This window comes from Narcine bancroftii, chromosome 5, assembly GCF_036971445.1.
Source record: "Narcine bancroftii isolate sNarBan1 chromosome 5, sNarBan1.hap1, whole genome shotgun sequence".
In the NCBI taxonomy this organism is placed as follows: domain Eukaryota; kingdom Metazoa; phylum Chordata; class Chondrichthyes; order Torpediniformes; family Narcinidae; genus Narcine; species Narcine bancroftii.
The window spans coordinates 232,102,838-232,124,765 of NC_091473.1; the positions used below are offsets into that span (position 1 = coordinate 232,102,838).

The window sequence follows — 21,928 nt, forward strand, 5'->3', positions numbered from 1 at the left end:
ATCAGTACTTAGCTTCATAAAGAGCAGCAGCAAATATAATTCATGCATTGGAATAGCTAAATCTTTCAGTTCATTCTGTCACTGGATTCCCTATCCAGTGGTGGAACCCATTCCTGCTGAGATGCCCTAATTATGCAGAGGAAGTTACCTTTGGAATCTTATGCCTCATCAGCTTTCTATTTTGTAGTCTCGTTGCTGTTTTGTGTCCTCTCTCTAAATGCCCTAATTTCATTGATTTTATGTTCTTTCTCTTGAGGAATAAGTTAATAAATTTAATCCTAAAGATTGTAAGGTTTTAGTTATTAGGTCACATTTCACAAACAAATATCTAATTGGCCATGCAAGAGCTATGCAAAGGTAGACTTAATGTCTGCAGTTGGCTTTGCAAAGTCAATGGGAAGAGCTTGTGAGAGTTTCACAAGTAGGTGTTAATAGACCAGTGTGTTTGAACAGTGTCCAGGCTCAAGAACTGAGAAAACTTTTGCTGCTAGACTGGTGCCAGAGTTTTAAATTTTGTTGACCTAGGACGGCTATGTGGTTTTGCAAACAGAAAGAAAGCATCCATTTTTTTTGGTGGGGTGGAAGGGAGAGAGAGAGAGAGAGAGAGAGAGAGAGAGAGAGAAACAAATTGAGAGTATTCTGTAGTAGTTTGTGGTGAAGGCTAAAAGTTGGCAGAAATACTGCACAGCCCCATTTCAAGATGGGTTTTGAGTTCTAAGTTCAGCCTATTCTAAATCTCTGTTGTCAATTGCAGAGGTTGTGGCTGGTTATTGTGTTTCTCCTGAAATAGGGGAAACAGAAGAACTCTTTGTGGTAACCTGGAAGAAGGAGGCTTTTGGAAGAAACCAACAGGAGGCAAGCTTCTTCAGTAAGACACTTACAATGCTGATTGAAAGAGATCAGTTTGTGTGTCTAATGAACAACAAATATCTCTCTGAAACCAACAAAGAATTTCCTGGGTGTTAACAATTTAAGTTAAAGCACTCGAGCCTGGTGACTCTAATAAATGTTTAATTCTGTGCATAGTATGGAAGATTGCCTGATACCAGTGAATTTGGAGAAATGAAAAGTGAATGATTAGACAGTGAAAAAGAACTTTACATACACGTGCACTTAGAATAAGAAGGGGGTTAAGTTAATAATAATAATAAGTATTGATCTTATTATTACGTATTAAGAAAATAAAACCAGTTTTTGTTTAAGTAGCCATTGTCTTTGTGAATTTCTGTTTTTGCTGGTTTTTGAGTCCTTCATTCATGCCTTCTTTCTGTAACTGGCTTCATCAAACCTATGGGTTTATCCCCACAATAATCCCAAAGTCACTCACATCAATATTCCTTTTGTCCTTTCCATCTTTCCCCTCACTCTCTGCAACTCATCATCTTGGTCTTAGTTCAGAGGAAGCATCAATTTGAAATATTCACCCTGTTTCTCTTTCCACAGAAGTTGCCTAACTCGCTGAATGTTCACAGCTTTCTCTGTATTATTTAAGAAAAATCAGATTTCCAACATCTGAACATTTTTTTAAACACATGGCTGCTCTATTCTGAGTTCTCAAATTAGAAGAGCTTCCCAGGTGACAGAAAAGGATGTGCTTGAAACCTCCTTGGCAAAATACAATCATTATACTGACACCCGAGTCTTCTGTGCAATACTGCTCAAAGTGCAGATGGTCTGGAGAACCTTGGGAATACACATCACATTTATCTTGAGCCAGACACAGCTGGCTGCACAACTGTGAATGTGGTGTTCTCTAAAGATATAAATCAATAATTGCAGTCTGGTTCATGCATTTACAAGATTAGGGACAGAATTAGATGGTGGCACTCTATGCAGATACATTATTTTGTTTAATGGTTTACTGGATTCCAATTCAATCAATTGATTCAGGTTTAATATGTGGGATAAAGAAGTATTTATAGAACCAGAATTTCTGCTGCTTTATTTGGTGTTCATTCGAGAAGACACCAATTTCTGTATTGCATATAGGATGCTCCTGTTTGAGAATACAATTAATACAAGTTTTAAGTGGCTTACATTTTGATAAATGAGTGAGAATTACAAAAAAAAAAAAAATCCTCTCCGTGGAAATGCCAGATTTTAAGCAAGACCATTCAAGGCTAAAAAATCAAATTTATGATATTGAATTGAATTGACACCGTGGCTAGAAGTGAACTGTGATGACAAATCCACTGAGTGTTTCATTTGAATTACACATGGTATTAAAGCTAATTCATGAGGTAGTGAGAGTTCACTGCATTCTCAATAACAATTAGAGGTCAAATGTAGGTGCATGATGACTTTGCCTGGCTTTCAAAGAGACAGCAAAAATAAAACTTCCTATCTTGATGCTATTTTATCACAATTCAAAATTGGAGATGGATCTGCTACACAGCAAATTCTATTTTTATAATGGCAAGATATAGAAATGAAAATGTGAAGCAAATGTGAAATGAATGTGAGTTGATCCATGATAGTTTAATTTGACACAGAACTATGATTAAATGGCGGGCAGACAGATAATAAATCTAATCATATATTTTATTAACTTGAATGTTATTAATGAACAGTCAAAAGCATGTTTCTCTACATTCATTCCTGCCCCACCATTTAAACACATTTTTTTTTAAATTGGAGAAGTGACAACGAGCTCAGGATTGGTAAAAGTGCAAATCTTATGATGTGGTATCGTTCAGGATCACCAAATTCAGAATTGTTCCTCACCTTCCCTCCCAGAATTTGTCTTGTTTCTATCACTTTGTAAATATTTCAACTGAAGACAGCACTTTCATCAAGGTCACTCTGAGGAACAAAAAATTAGCTATAGGGATTCTCTATAGTCTCCAAACTACCAAACTGGGAAGTAATAACTACCGTGAATATTAAGATTACAAAAACCATAATCTCTGTTATAATCTCTTCTCCAGATGCTATCCCTCTTCCTGGCAATTGTTCTGAACTGGAACCAGATTGTTCACAATCTTAGCATCCTGTCTGATGTGGAGATGATCTTCAGACCACATATCAATTGCCATCATGGCCCCCTTCCATCCACATAAGTGCCTTTGGCAGTTCTGCACTTGTTCACACCTGCCTACTCCACACTGATGTCTTTCATTCTAGTCTCTGCAGGCTTGAGGTAATCTGCCACACTGTGTCTGAACTCGTAAATCCTGTTCATCCATCAACCTGAGCCTGATCACTTAAAAACCATCACCACTGAGCAGTGATGAATTAATATCAATGTTTAAAATTTAGACATGCAGCATTGCAACAGGCTCTTCCAGCCCATGCCACCCAATTACACCCAATTGGCCAACAAGCACAGTACGTCTTTGAAGAGTGGGAGGATATCAGTGTGCCCAGAGGAAACCAACACAGACATGGGGAGAACGTGCTTACTACTTCAGACAGCATTGGATTCGAACCCTGTTTGCTGCCGTTGTAATAGCGTTGTGCTAACTGCTACGCTAAAAGTGCTGCCTTCCTTTTCATATTTCTGTATTCTAGATAGCATATATCTATCAGTTTTGGATTCTGGCACATTGCAAACTTAATCATTCCATCAATGATGTCAGGTATAATGTGCCATGGACTTAAGTTTGCGAAATCCCCTCTAATACTTTTATCAACTTAAAAGTTGGTCTTTGACCAAGGACTAGGACATCTCTCTTGGCAACTCCTTGAGTGGATAACTTTTAATTTAGCTCCCATGTAAAGCTCCATGCTGAAGGTGTTAAATAAATGGAATTTGTTGCTATAGTAATTTCACAAAACCAAATCTTATCCTTTAATTTTCTGCTAGCATGTTCAACCTTCTTTACTTTTGTAACAATTTTTAAAAAAAATTTGTCCTCATGCTGCACTGCTATTTTAATGTTAGGGTCCGCAATTTGCAGAGATGGAGAGGGTGAGCAAATTTAAGTTCTTGGGAGACACTAACTCGGAGAATCTCTCCTGGACACAACACACTAATGGCATTGTGAATAAAGCATGTCAGTATCTCTACTTCCTCAGGAGTTTGCAGAGGTTTGACATTAGAAACAATGGCAATTTTTTTACAGATGGCAGACGGCATTTTCCTTCCTTGAACTGGCAAACTGCTGAAGCAGCGCATAGTCCATTTGTAAGAACAAGTTGTCCATGAGTCGGACGTTCTTAACCCGGGACTTACTTATAGCTTCAAAATTTACATTCATTTTATAGACATAACAGAATAATTACTTTGTGCTTCTAAATTTATCTTATAAACGTAGGGAGGCATGGTTAGCATTGTTAGTGCAATGCTGTTAAAGCAACAGTGACCAGGTTTGAATCTGGTCCTATCTGTAAGGTGTTTGTTCTCCCCGTTTCCATGTGGGTCTCCTCCACCCTTCAGAACGTACGGGGGTTGTAGGTCGATTGGGTGTAATTGGGCAGCATGGGCTTGTGGGCCAGAAGGGCCTGTTACCATTGCTATAGGTCAACATTAAAATTTAATTACATTGTGAAGTTCCACATTGTGCATGGAATGGTCAAGATATTCGACCATCGTTCACTACTGTAAGGTAATATTGTTTGGCTTGGCTTCGCGGATGAAGATTTATGGAGGGGGTAAATGTCCACGTCAGCTGCAGGCTCGTTTGTGGCTGACAAGTCCGATGCGGGACAGGCAGACACGGTTGCAGCGGTTGCAGGGGAAAATTGGTGGGTTGGGGTTGGGTGTTGGGTTTTTCCTCCTTTGTCTTTTGTCAGTGAGGTGGGCTCTGCGGTCTTCTTCAAAGGAGGTTGCTGCCCGCCAAACTGTGAGGCGCCAAGATGCACGGTTTGAGGCGATGTCAGCCCACTGGCAGTGGTCAATGTGGCAGGCACCAAGAGATTTCTTTAGGCAGTCCTTGTACCTTTTCTTTGGTGCACCTCTGTCACGGTGGCCAGTGGAGAGCTCGCCATATAACACGATCTTGGGAAGGCGATGGTCCTCCATTCTGGAGACGTGACCCACCCAGCGCAGCTGGATCTTCAGCAGCGTGGACTCAATGCTGTCGACCTCTGCCATCTCGAGTACTTCGACGTTAGGGATGAAAGCGCTCCAATGAATGTTGAGGATGGAGCGGAGACAACGCTGGTGGAAGCGTTCTAGGAGCCGTAGGTGATGCCGGTAGAGGACCCATGATTCGGAGCCGAACAGGAGTGTGGGTATGACAACGGCTCTGTATACGCTTATCTTTGTGAGGTTTTTCAGTTGGTTGTTTTTCCAGACAAAATGGCATAAGCACAGAGAGAACAGTGAGACATACATTGGAGGATGACAAAACTTTGCATTTTGATCAATCCATTGCAATGATTGGCTACAAGAATCATCAGTGAGGATCATTCATTAAAAACAGGTCTAACAAAACCTTAATTCTGAAAATGCGGGTATATTTTGGTGTGATTTCAATTCCATCACATCACCACTATTGGAAATAGAAGCAAAATTTCAAATTACTCCAAGAAAAAAACAGGATAATTATAAAATAGAAGACCCACCTCCTTATTTTTAAATGGGTTAATGACTGCAGACAATGGAGCTGCAGTAAATGCTCAATCACAGCTGTATTCTGTTTTAATAAAAGTAACTGAGTATGATTCCAACCTTACACAAGATACATGGATACATGGACATAGGAAATAATGAGAAGCAAATCCATAGAACACATTGGAAGCTGAAAAAATAATTCTGTCAAGAATGGTTGCATTGAGATAAGATCAAATTAAGTACTAGTGAAAGCTAAAAACTAACCTCAAGACACAATGCATTTTCCTAGTCTCTGATCTCGTGAAACAATTTGCATGAAACTGACATGCTCAGTAATTTTAAACACAAAAGATGTCCAGAGAAATTTGTTTCCATCCTGTTAACACATTAAAGTCAGACTAAAAATGTGCATTGAAGCTTCCTGATCATATCGGAGGTTTGACCCTGGAGCTTGGGCTGCCAATGGTTTGAACAGAAGTCTGTATGGCTGCAGAGGCTGTGGGAGCACTGAGGCACATCCATTGACATGCAGTGACTCTATATGGATTCTCTTCTTCTATTTCTCTTATAGGGGTGCTAGGTAATGCTCTTGGTGACATTTTGTTTGTGTTATCCCAGACAAAAATTGAAGTTTGGGCCACACAGTTAGCATAGCTGTTAGTGCAATGCAATTACAGCATCAGTAACCAGAGTTCGAATCTAGCGCTGTCCATGAGGAGTATGTATGTTCACCGTGTGTCCATGTGGTTTCCCCCCACTCTCCAAAACTTACGGAGTTGTAGGTTAATTTGAGTGTAATTGGGCGGCATGGGTTTAAGTGGCCAGAATCAGTTTCCGGTGCATTCTAAATTTAGAAAAATCATTTTTATGTATTATTACCTGACAATAAAAGGAACCTTGAACCTTGACTGTGCATCTGAATTAAATCTATGCACACAGAGCTTTTGCAAAAGCTCTCAACATGACTTGTGTTTTTGGACACAGGTAATTTTAAAAGCTTTTGAATATTGGAACTGTTTATGTATTTATTTTCACCACGTTGAAACTAAAAATACTGTTTTGTGTTACTTAAAATTGATTTAACATTCAGCTGGCAAAGCAAGCCATTGTTAGTAAAAAAACAGTGATTATCTGTGTGATGTGCATTTGTAGCTGAACTAATTTTAAAAAACCCAACTCTTAAATATCTTAATGAACTTTTTTGCAAAAGAAGAAAAGAAAATAAATATTACATTCTAAAACACTGCATAATTACACTGCAATATGAAAGATCTAGTATTTGCTTTTATGCTATTTAATTTGAGTAGAAACCTGAAGCCTAACTAAATTCCTTTTAAAAACAGCTCACTTTCAAACCTACAAGGCACAGTTTCTACTCCATACTCCATAGTCCTTGTGATAATTGCTCGCAAAGGATTTCTGGTAGTGTGAAATAGCCTGGAAGATGTAACAGGGGTGGTTAACCATCTAGTTCATTACTGTCAAGTACACCTGCAACATAAATGAACGGCTGCTAGCGGATGTAATTTTCTTTTTATAATCATGGAAAACTACCTGACAGAGTTACATTCCAGATAGATGGTGCACAGTTCCAGGCCACACATATTCTAAGTTTACTGTTCATCAATACAAAGTGCTCTCAGCAAGCAAAGGGTGGGAAGTGGCCCCATCTGCCAATCAAGGGTTAGTTCTGCCCACCTGTGAGGCTGCTGGGAGATTAGCTCTCGCAATTGATGTGCGATTGGTTCTCCAGGTGCCAATCAATGGTTGGATCAGCCCACCATGTGGAGCAGCTCGCTCTCTCTGTTATTCTCTTAAGACCATTGCTGAGCTCCAGACTGCAGACCATGGGGAAACCCTCAAAGGCCAACTGTAAGGGGCCTGTCCCGAATCCTGAGCTGTGGATGATGTTGGAGACCAGGTTCATGTGTGTAGATCAGTCACTATGTCTGCTAATTATTGGTCATTCTGCGACACTGAAGTTTAATACGGTAATTTTGTCATGGTATGGAGCATGAGCTAAGTAAAGGGGATCTAGATCATTCACTGTGTTCATATCCTGTATATCTGGGTTACTGGGGTTCCAGAGGAGTCTTTATTGCTGGTGTACTCCAGTGGCCATGTTCTGTTCCTTTGCATCCTCGATGTATGTCATTAATAAATTAAGTATGAAGTTAATCCACTTGCTTTCATTTACCTAAACACGTAGCAATGTGTATATACTCGTTCGCTGCGATAAGGTTGCTGTTTATTCAGTTTATCATGCCTGTGGGTGGTGGGCACTGTAAGTTTGACCCTCGTTCCACAATAGGGAGTTGAGATTGTTTAGCAATTATTAACTTACACCTAATGTGTATTTTTTTTGTGTATTATTGCTGTGTAAATGTGTTTGTGAGCATGTGCCATTTTGTGAATTCCCCTGTACATAAAAAAGGACTGTAGTTTAATACTAACGTGTACAGCCTTGATTCTCTATAACCCATCAAATCCATTCTGAACACAACAGTTTTCTACCTTACAATTCAGTAATTAACAAACAAGAGGCATGGGGCATTTTATGAAAGATGTACTTGTTACAGCATTAATAATTAGCTGCATGGCTACTTGCCAAAGAATTGTACTTTTGGTTATAACACCCATCACCTTGCAAGGTTTTCATCAACATGGAACGATATGATCATGTTGCAGATCACATGCAACCCAACGTCACAAATATTCTTTGAATATTCTCATGATTGGCAAGAGAAGTCAACACAAAGATTGACATTTGCAAGGTTAAAATTGCCTTTAGTGCAGATGTTGTTGGAGGATAGGAGGAAAAATATCTGGATGAGAAATGAAATGAGTCTTGGGAGCAAAAAAGCAGCATGTGACGATCTTAAAGGACATATGATGGGAATGGAACAATATAAATAAAAGTAGCCAGAAACTTAATAGTATTTTGTGATGAGGACCGATACAACCACCATGACAGAAGAGAGTTGGTCCTAGCCAAAGGTCATTATCAGTGAGCCCATTTTCAGTCAAGAAGAGAAGAGCAGAACACGAAAGTCTGCGGACACAGTGATTGAAGTAAAAATTCAATGCTGGGGAAACTCAGCAGGTCAAACAGTGTAGCAAAGATAAAGATACGTAGCCAACATTTAAGGCTTGAACCCTTCATCAAGGTGAGAGGTACCTTGATGAAGGGCTCAAGCCCAAAATGTTGTAATGCATCTTTACCTTTGCTACCTAAAGTACACTGTTTACCTCAGGCAGTCTAGAGTGGAAACTGCACCTCCAAGACCATCACACTGGGCACAGGGGTCCCCTAGGGCTGCGTACTTAGTCCACTGTTGTTCATCACTCTGTTGACCCATGACTGTGCAGATAAACACAGTTCGAACCACATCATCAAGTTCGCAGATGGCATGTCCGAGGTGGACCTGAATAGTAAGAATGACAAATAAGCTTACAGAGACGAGGTGCAGTAGCTAACGGACTGGTGCAGAGCCAACAACCTGTATCTGAAGGTTTTTTTTAAAAAAAGAGATGGTTGTCAACTTCAGGAGTGCCCAGGGGGACCTTGCTCTGCTAACCATTGACAGCTCCACCATTGAGGTTGTCAAGAGCATCAAGTTCCTTGGAGTGAACTTGGCAGAGAATCTCGCCCAGTCCCTTAACACCAGCTCCATAGCCAAGAAAGCCCAGCAGCGCCTCTACTTCCTGCGAAGGCTGAGGAAAGTTCATCTCCCACTCCCCCCCATCCTTGCTACCTTCTCCAGAGGATATATCGAGAGCATCCTGTGCAACTGCATCACCTCCTGGCTTAGTAACCGTACCTCCTCAGACCACAAGACCCTGCAGAGAATAGTTAAGTCAGCAGAAAAGATAATTGGGGGCTCTCTTCCTACCATGAGGGACATCTACAACACTTGATGCAGTCAAAAAGCAATAAGCATTGTGAAGGACTCCACACATCCCTCATGTAAACTGTTCACCCTTCTGCCATGTGGTAGGAGGTATTGCAGCCCTCGGGCCCTTTGGTCCAGATTGGGCAACAATTTTTTTCCTCCAGGCCATTCTGAATTCCCAGAACATATATGCATAGAGTACCTTGGTACTGATGACTCTTACAATATACATCTTAATATTTAATATTTTATGTGCTTAACTTCTATCTTATATTTATGTAAATATTCTCCGTAGTCCTGGAGAAACGCTATCTCGTCTTTTCTGTGCGATAAAGGTGATTTGACTTGACTTGTTTGACTGTTCAGTCATGAAGATACAGGTGCAATCTTTTCCAATGTAATTAAAAATTGCAAATGGCTTGTTTCGACCTGATTATTCACTCTGGCAGGGATTTCGGAGAACAGTCACTGTGGCTTTGCTGATTGGTTCAAACACATCTGTAATGAGTGAACTGAGCAGATCAGTGAGGTTAGTGCCTACAATAGTCCCTGTGGGTTGAAATGTCAGCAGAACTGAAGAAGAATGTTCTTTGGGTCTGCCCAGACTGCCCACCTTCCAATGGCAGGGATTCATAATTGTTTGTTTTATTGAATATTTTTTTCTCGGAGTAAATTAAGAGAGCAACAAGCAATATCCAGTCACACACAGCTCCTTTGAGAATAAATGGGGATTACTGTGAAATAACTTCAATGTGGAGTCATCATTATTCAGGTCAAAGTGAACGTAACATTGGAAATGAAAGGCAATTATTTGGAGCTTTATCTAATTGCATATTTACATATCTGCTCACATACATCAATGTGAGGACACTGTGGGGAAGGACCACAGTCTAGAATCTTTCCATTAATGGGAATTGAATGGTTCAGACTGAGGGGAACCCCTTCAACCAATGGTGGTGGTGGTAGTGGGGGAGGGGGGTGGTGGAGAGAAAGAAGCGACAAGGTGTATTTAGAGAACAAATGTAACAATGTACGTTGATAGGAATACATAGACATGATTGTTACTATGGGTGTGAAAAGATTTTGAACAGTTTTCTCTATTATAAATGATTTATTGTGAATAAAGTCTATTTTTGGAATGGGGAAAAATAAACCTGTTGAAATTCACAAAACTACCATTGCTATTCTTGACACTCACCAGCTGGTTTCAGGGAGCCCGCTCCGGAACTGGTCATTGGGGAAGTTACACCCACTGGCGCTGTGCTCTTTTTCAGTGAACTGGTTTGCACTGTGGGTTGAGGTTTCTTTAGTTCTCCTTTCGTAGATTCATCAGCAGATTCGCTCCGAATTCGTCGCCACTTTGTGTTTTGATCCATCTTGAGGTTGCTGGCATCATAGCCTCCCTCGGACTTCTTCTGGCCTTTGCCTTCAGAGCCACTGCACCAGGTCAGACCACTCTCCACCATGGAGCGCTTCTCTGCATCTGTCCGCAGCTGCAATGCAAGTGACACAGATCGGGTGACGAACTACTCCAAAAATGAAAATCCTAATATTGACAGTTACAGAGAAATGCCGAAAGGAAAAAAAAAATCCAAAGAAATGAACATGGAGGAGTAGAGCACAGTAATAGGCCCACATGCCTGTGTTGAACATGATGCTAAATTAAACCAAATTTCTGCTTCTTGCACGTGATACATAACATGGATATCATACACATTGCATGACTATTTGGAAGCCTCTTGTGTATTACGATCATGTAAGCATCCACCATGATCATATTAACGATCTGGATGTAGGGGTGGAGAATTGGATAAGCAAGTTTGCGGATGACACAAAGATTGGTGGTGTTGTGGACAGTGAGGTAGATTACCGTAGATTAAAAGGTGATTTAGGAAGGCTGGAGGTGTGGGCTGAGAAATGGCTGATAGAATTTAATACAGATAAATATGAGGTGCTACATTTTGGAAAGGCAAATTTAAATAGGTCACATACATTGAATGGTAGACAATTGAGGAGTGCAGAGCAACAAAGGGATTTAGGAGTTATGGTAAATAGTACCCTCAAGGCTGATACTCAGGTAGATGGTGTGGTTAAGAAGGCATTTGGAATGTTGGCCTTCATAAATCGGAGTATTGAAATCAAGAGTAGGGAGGTTATGATGAAATTGTACAAGGCATTGGTGAGGCTAAATTTGGAGTACTGTGTACAATTTTGGTCACCAAGTTATAGGAAAGATATAAACAAAATAGAGAGAGTGCAGAGAAGGTTCACGAGAATGTTGACAGGATTTCAGGGTCTGAGTTACAGGGAAAGGTTGTGCAGACTGGGGCTTTTTTCTCTGGAGTGTAGAAGATTGAGAGGGGACTTGATAGAGGTGTTTAAGATTTTAAAAGGGACAGACAGAGTATATGTGGATAGGCTTTTTCAATTAAGAAAGGGGGAGATTCAAACTAGAGGACATGGTTTAAGATTGAAGGGCGAAAATTATAAGGGGAACATGAGGGGAAATTTCTTTACGCAGAGGGTGGTGGGGATGTGGAATGAGCTTCCGGCAGACGTGGTCGAGGCGGGATCATTGGTTAAATGATCATTGATCATTTAAGGAAAGACTGGATCTTTACATGGATAGGAGGGGACTAGAGGGGTGCTGGTCAGTGGGACTAGGAGGGTGGGGATTTGCTACGGCTTGGACTAGTAGGGCCGAACTGGCCTTTTCTGTGCTGTAAGTGGTTATATGATCCCTGGCAGTTGGTTCCAGGCATCTAACATTTTCTGTGCTTTTAAAAAAAAACTGGCCCTGTACATCTCTCCCTAACCATCAACACCACCTCCCACACCCCCTTAAGTGCATGTCCTCCAGTATGTAACATTTTAGCCTTAGTTATGACTATACCTCGATCTTAGCTTCTCACTATCTCATCTCCCGTCAGCCTATTATGCTCCAGGTCAAATTGATATGCAGGCAGAAATACAGTATCTGACACTGTGCTTGCTTCGTCCGGCTGCCTGGTTCAAGGTTCATGACTGTACCAACATGCATTATTGACTCAAGCCACAGGTGGTGAACATCAACTAATGCATAATAAACTCTTTCCTTCACTTGCTTCACACAATAGGACCCTGCAGTGCATTTATGACTTCCTCACTGAGACTAATACTTTAGATTATTTAACCAAAAAAAAAGAAATGACAATAGAATCAGTGCTAGTACATAACAAAACTTTCTGATGGGGAATGCGCTTCTTTTAAATTCATTTATAAAGCCTTTGCATCATTACCAAATTGATGCTAATTTGTAAATCCAAGAGAAATTCTTCCCTTTGGCTTCCAGCTTATTAGAAATTAGATAGTGACTACTTAATTTACTCAGATGTGAGTGAATATTCCTCCCCGTCATATTCGTACACTGATCCCAGAAGGTGGAAAGAGAAGACGTGCCTGTTTTTCCTATCGATCTTCAAAATGTGTTCTATTTGTTTCGTCCGTGGACAATTGATTTTTTTACTACTCTGAAAGCAAATAAAAATCAGCAAACAAGATTAAAGGAAAAAAGCACCAAAGTCCTGCAGATTCAGTGACTGAAGTAAAAACACAACGCTGGAGAAATTCAATATGTCAAACAATGTACTTGATAGAGCAAAGATAAAGGTACATAACCAATGTTTCAGACTTGAGCCCTCTCCCTTGCTCCTCCCTCCACTGTTTTGTTCAGGTGCCTGTCTGCATTTGCTCATATTTCGCTCATACCTTGATGAAGTGCTCAAGCCTGAATTGTTGGTTCTGTATCTTTGCTACATCAAGTATTCGGTTTGGCCTGCTGTGTTTCTATCTCCAGTATTGTGCTTTTAAAGTGGTCCTTTTATAACTTGGTATCGAATGCCAAAATTTTGTCATTTTTCCAAGTCAGCCCAATAATGAAAATTACATTGGTGGCAAATGTAAGGTGCAATATCAAAAGATTAACCCTGGATATCATGGATAATAAAAATGTTCTAAAATGACAAAGGTGACCTCCATTGAAACAAAGACCATTATTTAATTCCAATGAATAACCATTTTGATAGATGACAGGAGTGAGACTATCTGTGATTTGCCTTCCGTGGGAAATTTACAATTATAATGCATTGACTCATGTCTGATAATATTTTCCATAAGAATGAAATGACCTGTAATGTTCAATAATATTACGCCTGAAGAATTCAACAGCGCTCATGAAAACTTAGTAAATTATAAAAAGGAATACTGGGAAATTTCCAAAGCTCACAAATACGGGTTTACTTTATTTTGCTTCATTAAGCTAAGATTAACATTGTTGAAGACTCAGCAGTCTGTTTAATAATATTTTAAGACATTATCGGTCTTGGCAGATGCCAATTTTGCCATCCAGACTTTTGTGGAAAAATTGAAAATGCAACTTCAAAGCACAGTTCATCTAGTGTTGATTTTTATCCAGAGAAGAATGCATTGCATTACAGAAAGGAGGAACTATTTTATTAATCACTGAAAATAAAAGCCATTGAAGAAAATATGGTGCATAAAATACGATTAAAAAAACATTAATGAAGAAGAACCATGCTTTTTCTGTTAATTGATGATTAATTAGTGCAAGAAAAATGTGGTGTAAAAAATGCATGCAACATGCATGCTCCAGTTTCTTCTTACTTGTACCGCTGCCCAAATGGATTTCCATCCCCATGTCTGTCCATCCCTGTCTCTGCAAATCTCTCATAATTAGGATCAAAGTTTAAGGAGGTGCACTCATATCGATATCAGGTTTTAAAAAGAAAAATACAATTACCCTCGGAGACTTTATCTGTATTTTCTTTTCCCACAAATATATCTTTATGGCACAAGTATTATCATATAAAGGACTGAACCTATTCATCATTGTAGATCCTTAAGATCAGCTTTGTTTCCAAAAAATATTCATCAAATTTGGTATCAAGATTTGTTATGTCACCAAAGACTCTTGCAAATGTCTACAGGAGAACATTCCAACTGGTGGCATCATTGTCCTGTAAGGAGGTGCTAATGAACAGAACAAAAATAAAACTCGAGAGTTCTGAACTTGATCAGCGCCACCACAGTCCCCATTCCAAAAAACAATAATTTCCGTGATCTTTTAAAAATGCCTCTATATTTTCTTTGAATAGCCTCAAAGATTGAACCTTCATAATGCCATTTTAGAAAATGTGAGAGTCGCTACTCTGCAAGAAGCAATTCCTTCATTTCCTAGTCCTTAATCTTCCACCTATATTTCTTTGTTGAAGATTCTCCCACCTGTGGATACTGTATGTCTTGGTACCTTCCCTGTCATACCTCCATATGATGCTTTTACATTTCAATAAGGCCACCTCATCTAAACTCACATTTCTCATGTTCTATTCAGACGCTCTTATGAATAATCCAATCCTTCGAGACAAGTGCAATCTAGAGACCCTTGTTATTGGGTCAGGAATGTTCTTTATCAGGTACAGTGTTTTCAGTGGAGTCTTTATTCCACTCAGTGGTGATGGAAGTGAGACCAGAGAAGGTTCCGTGAAACCATGCAAAAAGCTGGGGCTTCAGAGAGGTCTGAATGGATACATAGGAATAGATCTGAATATCACAGATATTCAACATCAACAGAGATCTTCAGTCAGGCAATGGATGGAGCATTTGCATTACTTGACCATTTTTAATTTTACTAATAGATCGCCAGCTTTGAAATGGAAACTGCAAATCACACCACCACAGCCAGGAATGAAATTTTAAAACCAAGGGCCTTTAATGAATAATTTAATCCACAAAGTGAAGGTGATAAAGACGAGAAATTCAGCATAAAAATGACTCTTAAAACAACCCATGTATTAAAAATTTCATGGTTGACTGTCATACAGCATGGAACAAACTATTTGGCCCACCTAGTCTTTGCTGGTGATTGGCATTCTGGGCTTACCCTTCTTAACCCTTTCTATCTATCTCTCTCTCTTTCTGTCTGTCTCCCTCTTTCTGTCTGTCTCTCCTGTCCATCTGTTTGTCTGTCTCTCTGTCAGTCTCACTACCTGTCTTCTGAATGCCTTCATTGTACTCACTTCTAAAGCTTCATGTGGCAACTTGATACAGAAACAGACTACCCTGAAGACTAAATGCAAATTAGTAAGTAAAATACTTAACAAGTTCTCATAAATTTTCATCATACTTTCATCACATTCACATGCAGTAAAAGCTGAGCACCTTTTGAAACTAATTATTAAAAGACATTTATAATTTTATAATCAAATTCCTTACAAAATGGGGTGAGAATTGACTGGCAGAAGAAAGCACGCTGTGCAGGCAAGATTTAGTATATCAATGTACCTGAACAGGGAATTAAAATAAATTACAGATACTGGAATACTGAAATTTAAAAAAAAAGTATGCTGGAAACACTCAGTCAGTCAGGTAAGATCTGTGGTTAGAGAAACAAAGTTAACATGTCCGATCAAGAACCCTTTGTCATAAACGCAAGGGTTTTAGGAGAACTCGGGGAGAAATGTCTCTGGATCCTGGTTTAAGGGCCACATCCACTCAAGTGAGCCAGATAAAACAGGAGATTTTAATACTTTTTCTTCAAGCCTCTATTGGTACAGCCGACAAAGGTACATCAGAGCAGGAATGCAGCTGAACCCTTTTACTTCCAAGACAGCAAAATATATATCAGACAGTGCTGCTCAAGAACAAGTTAGGTCATAGCATGTATGACAGGATCAAGGCTAACAGACGTGGCTAACTGCAATGAAATCCAGGCCAAAGCATACTTTTGGTCAACCAGAGACAAAGAGCAGACACCACTTCTCCAGCAAGAGATAAAGCATGAGGTTGGATGACACAATTATTGGCTAATCCTAAATCATCTTGAATCACCCACTGTTTATGACTCTATGGAAAACTTGATTTTCAAGAAAATAATTTTAATTTTATTTTAAATTCATCATAGATTCAATAACATTAAAAAAATAGAATCATAGAATAAAAAATATTTTTAAAAATCAGCCCACCGAGTTTATGCCAGCTCCTGGAAGAGCAACATTATCAGTCTCATTCCCCCACACTTTTCCAAATTTCTTCAATAATTTTCCCTCAAGTGCCTCTCCAATTCCCTTCTGAAAGCACAATTACAATAATCTCACCAGGCAATGAAATCTTTCTCCTTGCAAAGCTTGCTTAAAGTTTTAAACCCTTGTCTCCTCATCCTTAAATCACCTCCTTTAGTTGTATGTATTTAATTGTATATTTCTATTACATCTCATGCAAACAAGATAAACTACAAGCAGAACAAGAAAGTTGAAGGAGGAAATGGCAGATTCAATCTGAGCTAGTGCAACAATCTTCTTCATTTGGGTCATCAAAGATCAGGAGAATGTTTACAGTTAATAGCAGGACCCTTAACAGCATTAACAAGTTCAAGTTTAATATCATCCATTTGTACAAGTACAACCCGAAGAAACAGGTCCTTGGTGCAAAAACATGCAAACACACATCCAGACCATGTTACATATATAAAACAAAATAAAAATTGTTGAATAAATAGTAGAATCTCAGAGGGTTTGTATGAACAGTTCATTCAATTGTTCAGCAGTCTCACTGCCCATGGGAAGCCATTTCTCAGGCTGGTGGTTCAGTTCCCTGATACTCCTGCATCCCTTTCCTGATGGGAGTAGATGAAAGATACTATGTGTGAGGTGGTAGAGGTCCTCAATGATTGTGTGAGCCCTCTTCAAACAATGATCTCTGTAGATCACATCATTGGGGGAGGGGGAGTGACCCCAATGATCCTTTCTAATTCTTTTCTGTATATTGACTCCAATTCAATGCTCTCCAGAATTGTGATGCAGTTGGCCAGCACGATCCAAATCGTGCTCCTGTACAAGGTTGAAATAATATGGGCTGGTAGCCTTGCCCTCATTCAGTCTTCTCAGGCAGTGCAATCACTATGGTGCCCTCCTGTCAAGTGAGTCCAGGAAAGATCACTTCTTAAGTGGACACCGAGGAACTTGGTGCACTCAACTCTCTGCACTACTGAGTTATTAATGTGCAATGGAGGGTGGACATTGGTGATCCTCTTGAAGACCACAGTCATCTTCTTTGTCTTGTCCACATTAAGACCAGGATGTTACTCTCTCACCCTTTCATGAGATTTTCCACCTCTTTACTGTAATGCGACTCATCGTTGTTGCTGATGAGGTCAACTACCGTTGTGTCATCTGTTGGAACTGGAGCTGGCAATGAATAGAAGCGGGCTGAGCACCAGTAAGGAGACCAGAACTGCACATATTACTTCAGATGCAGCCTCACCAATACCTTCTACAGTTTCAGAATAACCTCCCTGCTCTTAAATTCCATCCCTCGATCAATGAAGGCCAACATGCCATTTGCCTTTTTGATAGCCTGCTGCATCTGCAAATCAACCTTTTGCGATTCATGCACAAGCACTCCCAAGTCCTTCTGCATGACAACATGCTGCAACACTTGCCATTCATATAATATTCTGATCATCAATTTTTTTCCTTTCAAATTGGATAACCTCACATTTGCCAACATTGTACTCCATCTGCCAGACCTTTGCCCATTCACTTAATCTCTCTTCAAACTCTCTGAATCTTCTGCACAATTTGATTTTCCACTCAATTTAGTGTTATCAGCAAACTTAGATACACTGCACTCTGTCCACTCTTCCAGATCATTAATGTATATTATTAATATTTGGGGGCCCAGCACTGACCCCTGCACACACTGCTCACCACCAATTGCCTATATTCCCTCTTCAAGACCTCAACCCTTCTCCTATCTGTCATTGGTTCCTAAATGGATCATTCTCCCTCTCCAGAATGCTATACCTTGATCAGAGACATCTTGACCCTGGCACCCAGGATCTCAATCTAGCCTCAATCACCAAACCTCCTATCTGCTCTACTAATAAATTAATCTCCAATAACCATAGCTCTCCTCTTCTCTCCCCCTTCCTTTCTGAGCAACTGTGCTGGAGACGTGACCACCTTGACTATCCCTGATAGATCATTCCCCCCCCCCCCGCCACAGTATCTAAAACCAATTTATCTGGATATTGCCTGGATTGGAAAACAAGGTTAGCAAATTTGGGATTTTACTCTTTGGAGAGTAGAAGGATATGAGAAGTCTTGACAGAGGTTGACAAGATTATGAGAGTGATAGATAGGATGAACAGCTAGCACCTTTTTCACAGGGCAGGATCAACAAACACCAGAGGACTTATGCACAAAGTTAACGAAGGAAGTTAGAGGAGACATCAGGGATACGTTTATTTTTGCCTGAAATACCATGCTGGGGATGGTGGTAGAGGCTGAAACATTGGGGTTATTTATGAGATGATTATACAGACACATGGATGAAAGAAAAATAGAGAGTTATGGGTTAGAGAGGGTTTAGTTTTTTTTTGGAAAGGAATATATGGGTCGACACAACATCGAGGACTGAGGAGTCTGTACTGTGCTGTATTGTTCTATGACAATGTAGGCATAAATCCAATTTCTTCAGCCTCTTGCAATAGAACAACACTCATCCATCAATGCAACCTAGGGCATTACTTTAAAACTATTTCCAAAGTCAATACTTTGGTAGATTGGTAGATGCTGAATAAGTGTATTTTCTGGTTGCTTGAGTCTTGCTCTTACAATGCCTAACTAATACATCTGCATTAAGAAAAAACAGTTTAAAATACAAAAGACAAAATACTATACTGACACTGAACAAACTTATCTTGCATGAATATTTTTGGTCACATTCTTTGTAAAGATTTAACTGCTGCTGCATCTGCAGGTTCCTCCCCCTCCGCGAAGCTGACCAAAAGATGAACAATAGAATCATAGATAATTAATCCCTCCTCTCCCAAGTTTACAGATAAAGCCTTTGACTAGGGTCACTCTTGCTAAGCAGGGATAAGGAGACTCTTTAAGAGAGTCACCCTCAATGGCGAGCGGCATCAACCATTTCTTCATCCTGGGCGACACCATTGCTGTTTCACACAAATTTAGCATCTTTATTTAAAGAGGCATGAAAAAGACACTCCGCTGGCTGAATAATTGCTCCCATCTTCACCAAAGGTTTATAAGAACCTTTACTTTAACAATTTTAAACTTAATGCATTTTTTACCTATTATCTTATTTTTAAATTATTTAACTTTTTCAATTTATTTTCCTCAATTTTTTTTTGCTGGTTTCTTAAGGCTGCTGTTTGCTTGACTTCTGGATACCAGGATTTTACTGTATATCCTTTCTTAAATAAGGGGATGAAAACTGTGCACAGTACTTCAGGTGGGACTTCACTAGTGTCCTGTCCATTTGAAACAATACTTTCTGATTTTTGAACTCCAATCCTCTTGCAATAAAGGACATGATGCTGAATTGCTATACTTGCCTGTTAACCTTTTTCAATTCAAGTATAGTTAGATCCCTTCGTATTTCACTCGGTTTCAACTCTACTCCATTTGGGCAATAGCTTTCATTCACATTTCTCGTACCAAAATACACATCCTCACACATTCTCACATTAAACTCCATTTGTCAGGCTTCTGCCTACTCACTCCACCTATCCATATAGCAGCGCAGAGTCCAAATATCCTCATCGCAACATGCCCTCCCACCTATTTTCATGTGATCAAACAATCCAGTTTCTCCATTCTAATTTGATACGTGAAATCCCTCATCCTTGGAATCATTCAAGTGAATCTTTTCTGCAATTGTGGACAACAAATAAAACTGCTGGAATTGAAAACAAACACAAGAATGCTGAAAGAACTCAGCCAATCATTCCAGTTAAGGTTTTGACTCAGATATCTGTTCTAAAAATGTTCAACAATCTCTAAAACCTTCATATCTTTCCTTGAGTGTGGCAATAAAGTTATGGCTTCACCAGCATTTATAACAGGTTTGAAATGACCTAGCTGAAGGTGTAGTTAAAAGGTGCTTCTCAAGTTATTTAATGAACTGAACTTGAAATTTACATTGGTTTTTGTTTGTGCACAGATTTGTGGTGAGCTAAGAAAGAGGCTGATACTTTGTGGTTAACAAAGGCCATGAACACTTTCTGAACAAGCTGTACTCTACAACTCTACTCATAACATCTCCTGAACTTGACCCTTTGGACTTCGTGTCCCTGTTTTTATTGACTAGCAACATGTGCGTATACTGTGTCCTGGTTTTCAGGGACTACCAGCAAGCGCATATACTCTGTGTCCCCATTTCTCAGGACTGGTTTTATACTCAACCACCAACTGGTTTATACTGGTGTTCGTACTGTAGTTTACCAATGGACTCAGTCTGGAGTATATACATATTATGAAAGGTTAAAAATGATCGGCGTCCAAAGGGTTAAAATCCCAGGCTGGAATGTTGTACAAATAACAGCAGATCAATCATAATAGCCGTTCTTTCAGGATCTATGAAGGGACTTAATAAAAACATGGTAAAACTGCAGCTGATTGTTCCTGTCACTTCTATTTTAATAGATTTTCTTTGCCAAAAACTGAAGGACACATTAAAAAAGGATTTTATGCTATATTATTTTAAAGAACGTGATTTGACTTGTAAAGTCAACAAGTTAGATTCCAAATTTTAGTTAAAAAAAATGGTAGATGCTGCTCCCATTGTTGGCGGTGGCGCTGGAGCTGCAGTAACGATAACAATGCAGCTGGTGTGGACATGGGAGAGTGAGGAGCGGTGACAAAGACCTGCTCCAAAAGGTTCAACCACTTGGTTGTAATGTCGATGGCTCTGCGCAGGCTTCAATCAGCCTGTTAAAGGAGCCAGAGGTGTTTTTATTTAAAATCCTGCAACCACAGAGATCTGCGCCCAAGATGGTGGTGCCTATGCTTGGCAGCCGTCTGAAGGAGTTACAGGCTCAAGGGAGCAGAAGACTGGCACAGGGAACCAGAAACCGGGAGAACAGCACCTCCCCCTCCCCCAACCCATGTTGAGAAGGACAAGCAGAGGGCTGACCTTACGGTATGGGGACTACGGTGGCAGACCAGTGAGAGGCTCAATTGCTGAAGGGCCCACATAGTCTGCGGTCAACTTGCGATCAGGGATCCATACAGGGTGAAAGTGGCTGGAGACTGGGTTACGGGGACCAGGTATCGGAACTGATATTTCAGAGGATGCTGAGGGCAAGGAGGACTCTTGAACGCTACCTGATCATGTCAGCGGTTTGGATCTGGACCTCGGGTTGCAGATGGTTTGAACTGAACTGGAATTGCTGAAGCTGCATAGGCTGCGTGAGCACCAGAGGCTTATTGTAAGGGGAACCAGGCAACAGTAATGGTGACTCTGTCTGCTTTAAGACAGGCAGAAGGCAATTTTGTGTAATAATACATGTTATGTACCATAACATGACAATGAAGAAATCTTGAATGTAACTTGACCAGGTTCTGACTACTTCCTTCCTTTGAATTGAAATGTCTCATTACAGCATTTTAATGAACTGAGCATAAATGTCAAGCTGTACTTCTCTTTGACAGCTGCTGAAGATCTCTGAACAGATCGG

The 21,928-nt window shown here is 40.0% G+C and overlaps 1 protein-coding gene across 7 annotated transcripts in view; it reads right to left on the reverse strand.

The window, feature by feature from the left end:
* Nucleotides 1-21,928, reverse strand: part of LOC138765026 (neuron navigator 1-like) — a 674,255-nt gene that overhangs the window by 252,717 nt on the left and 399,610 nt on the right. For all 7 annotated transcript variants that reach the window (XM_069941668.1, XM_069941670.1, XM_069941669.1 and 4 more), the window contains one exon: nucleotides 10,589-10,883. In XM_069941668.1, the coding sequence (XP_069797769.1) occupies nucleotides 10,589-10,883 (295 nt within the window). The remainder of the gene's footprint in view (nucleotides 1-10,588; nucleotides 10,884-21,928) is intronic.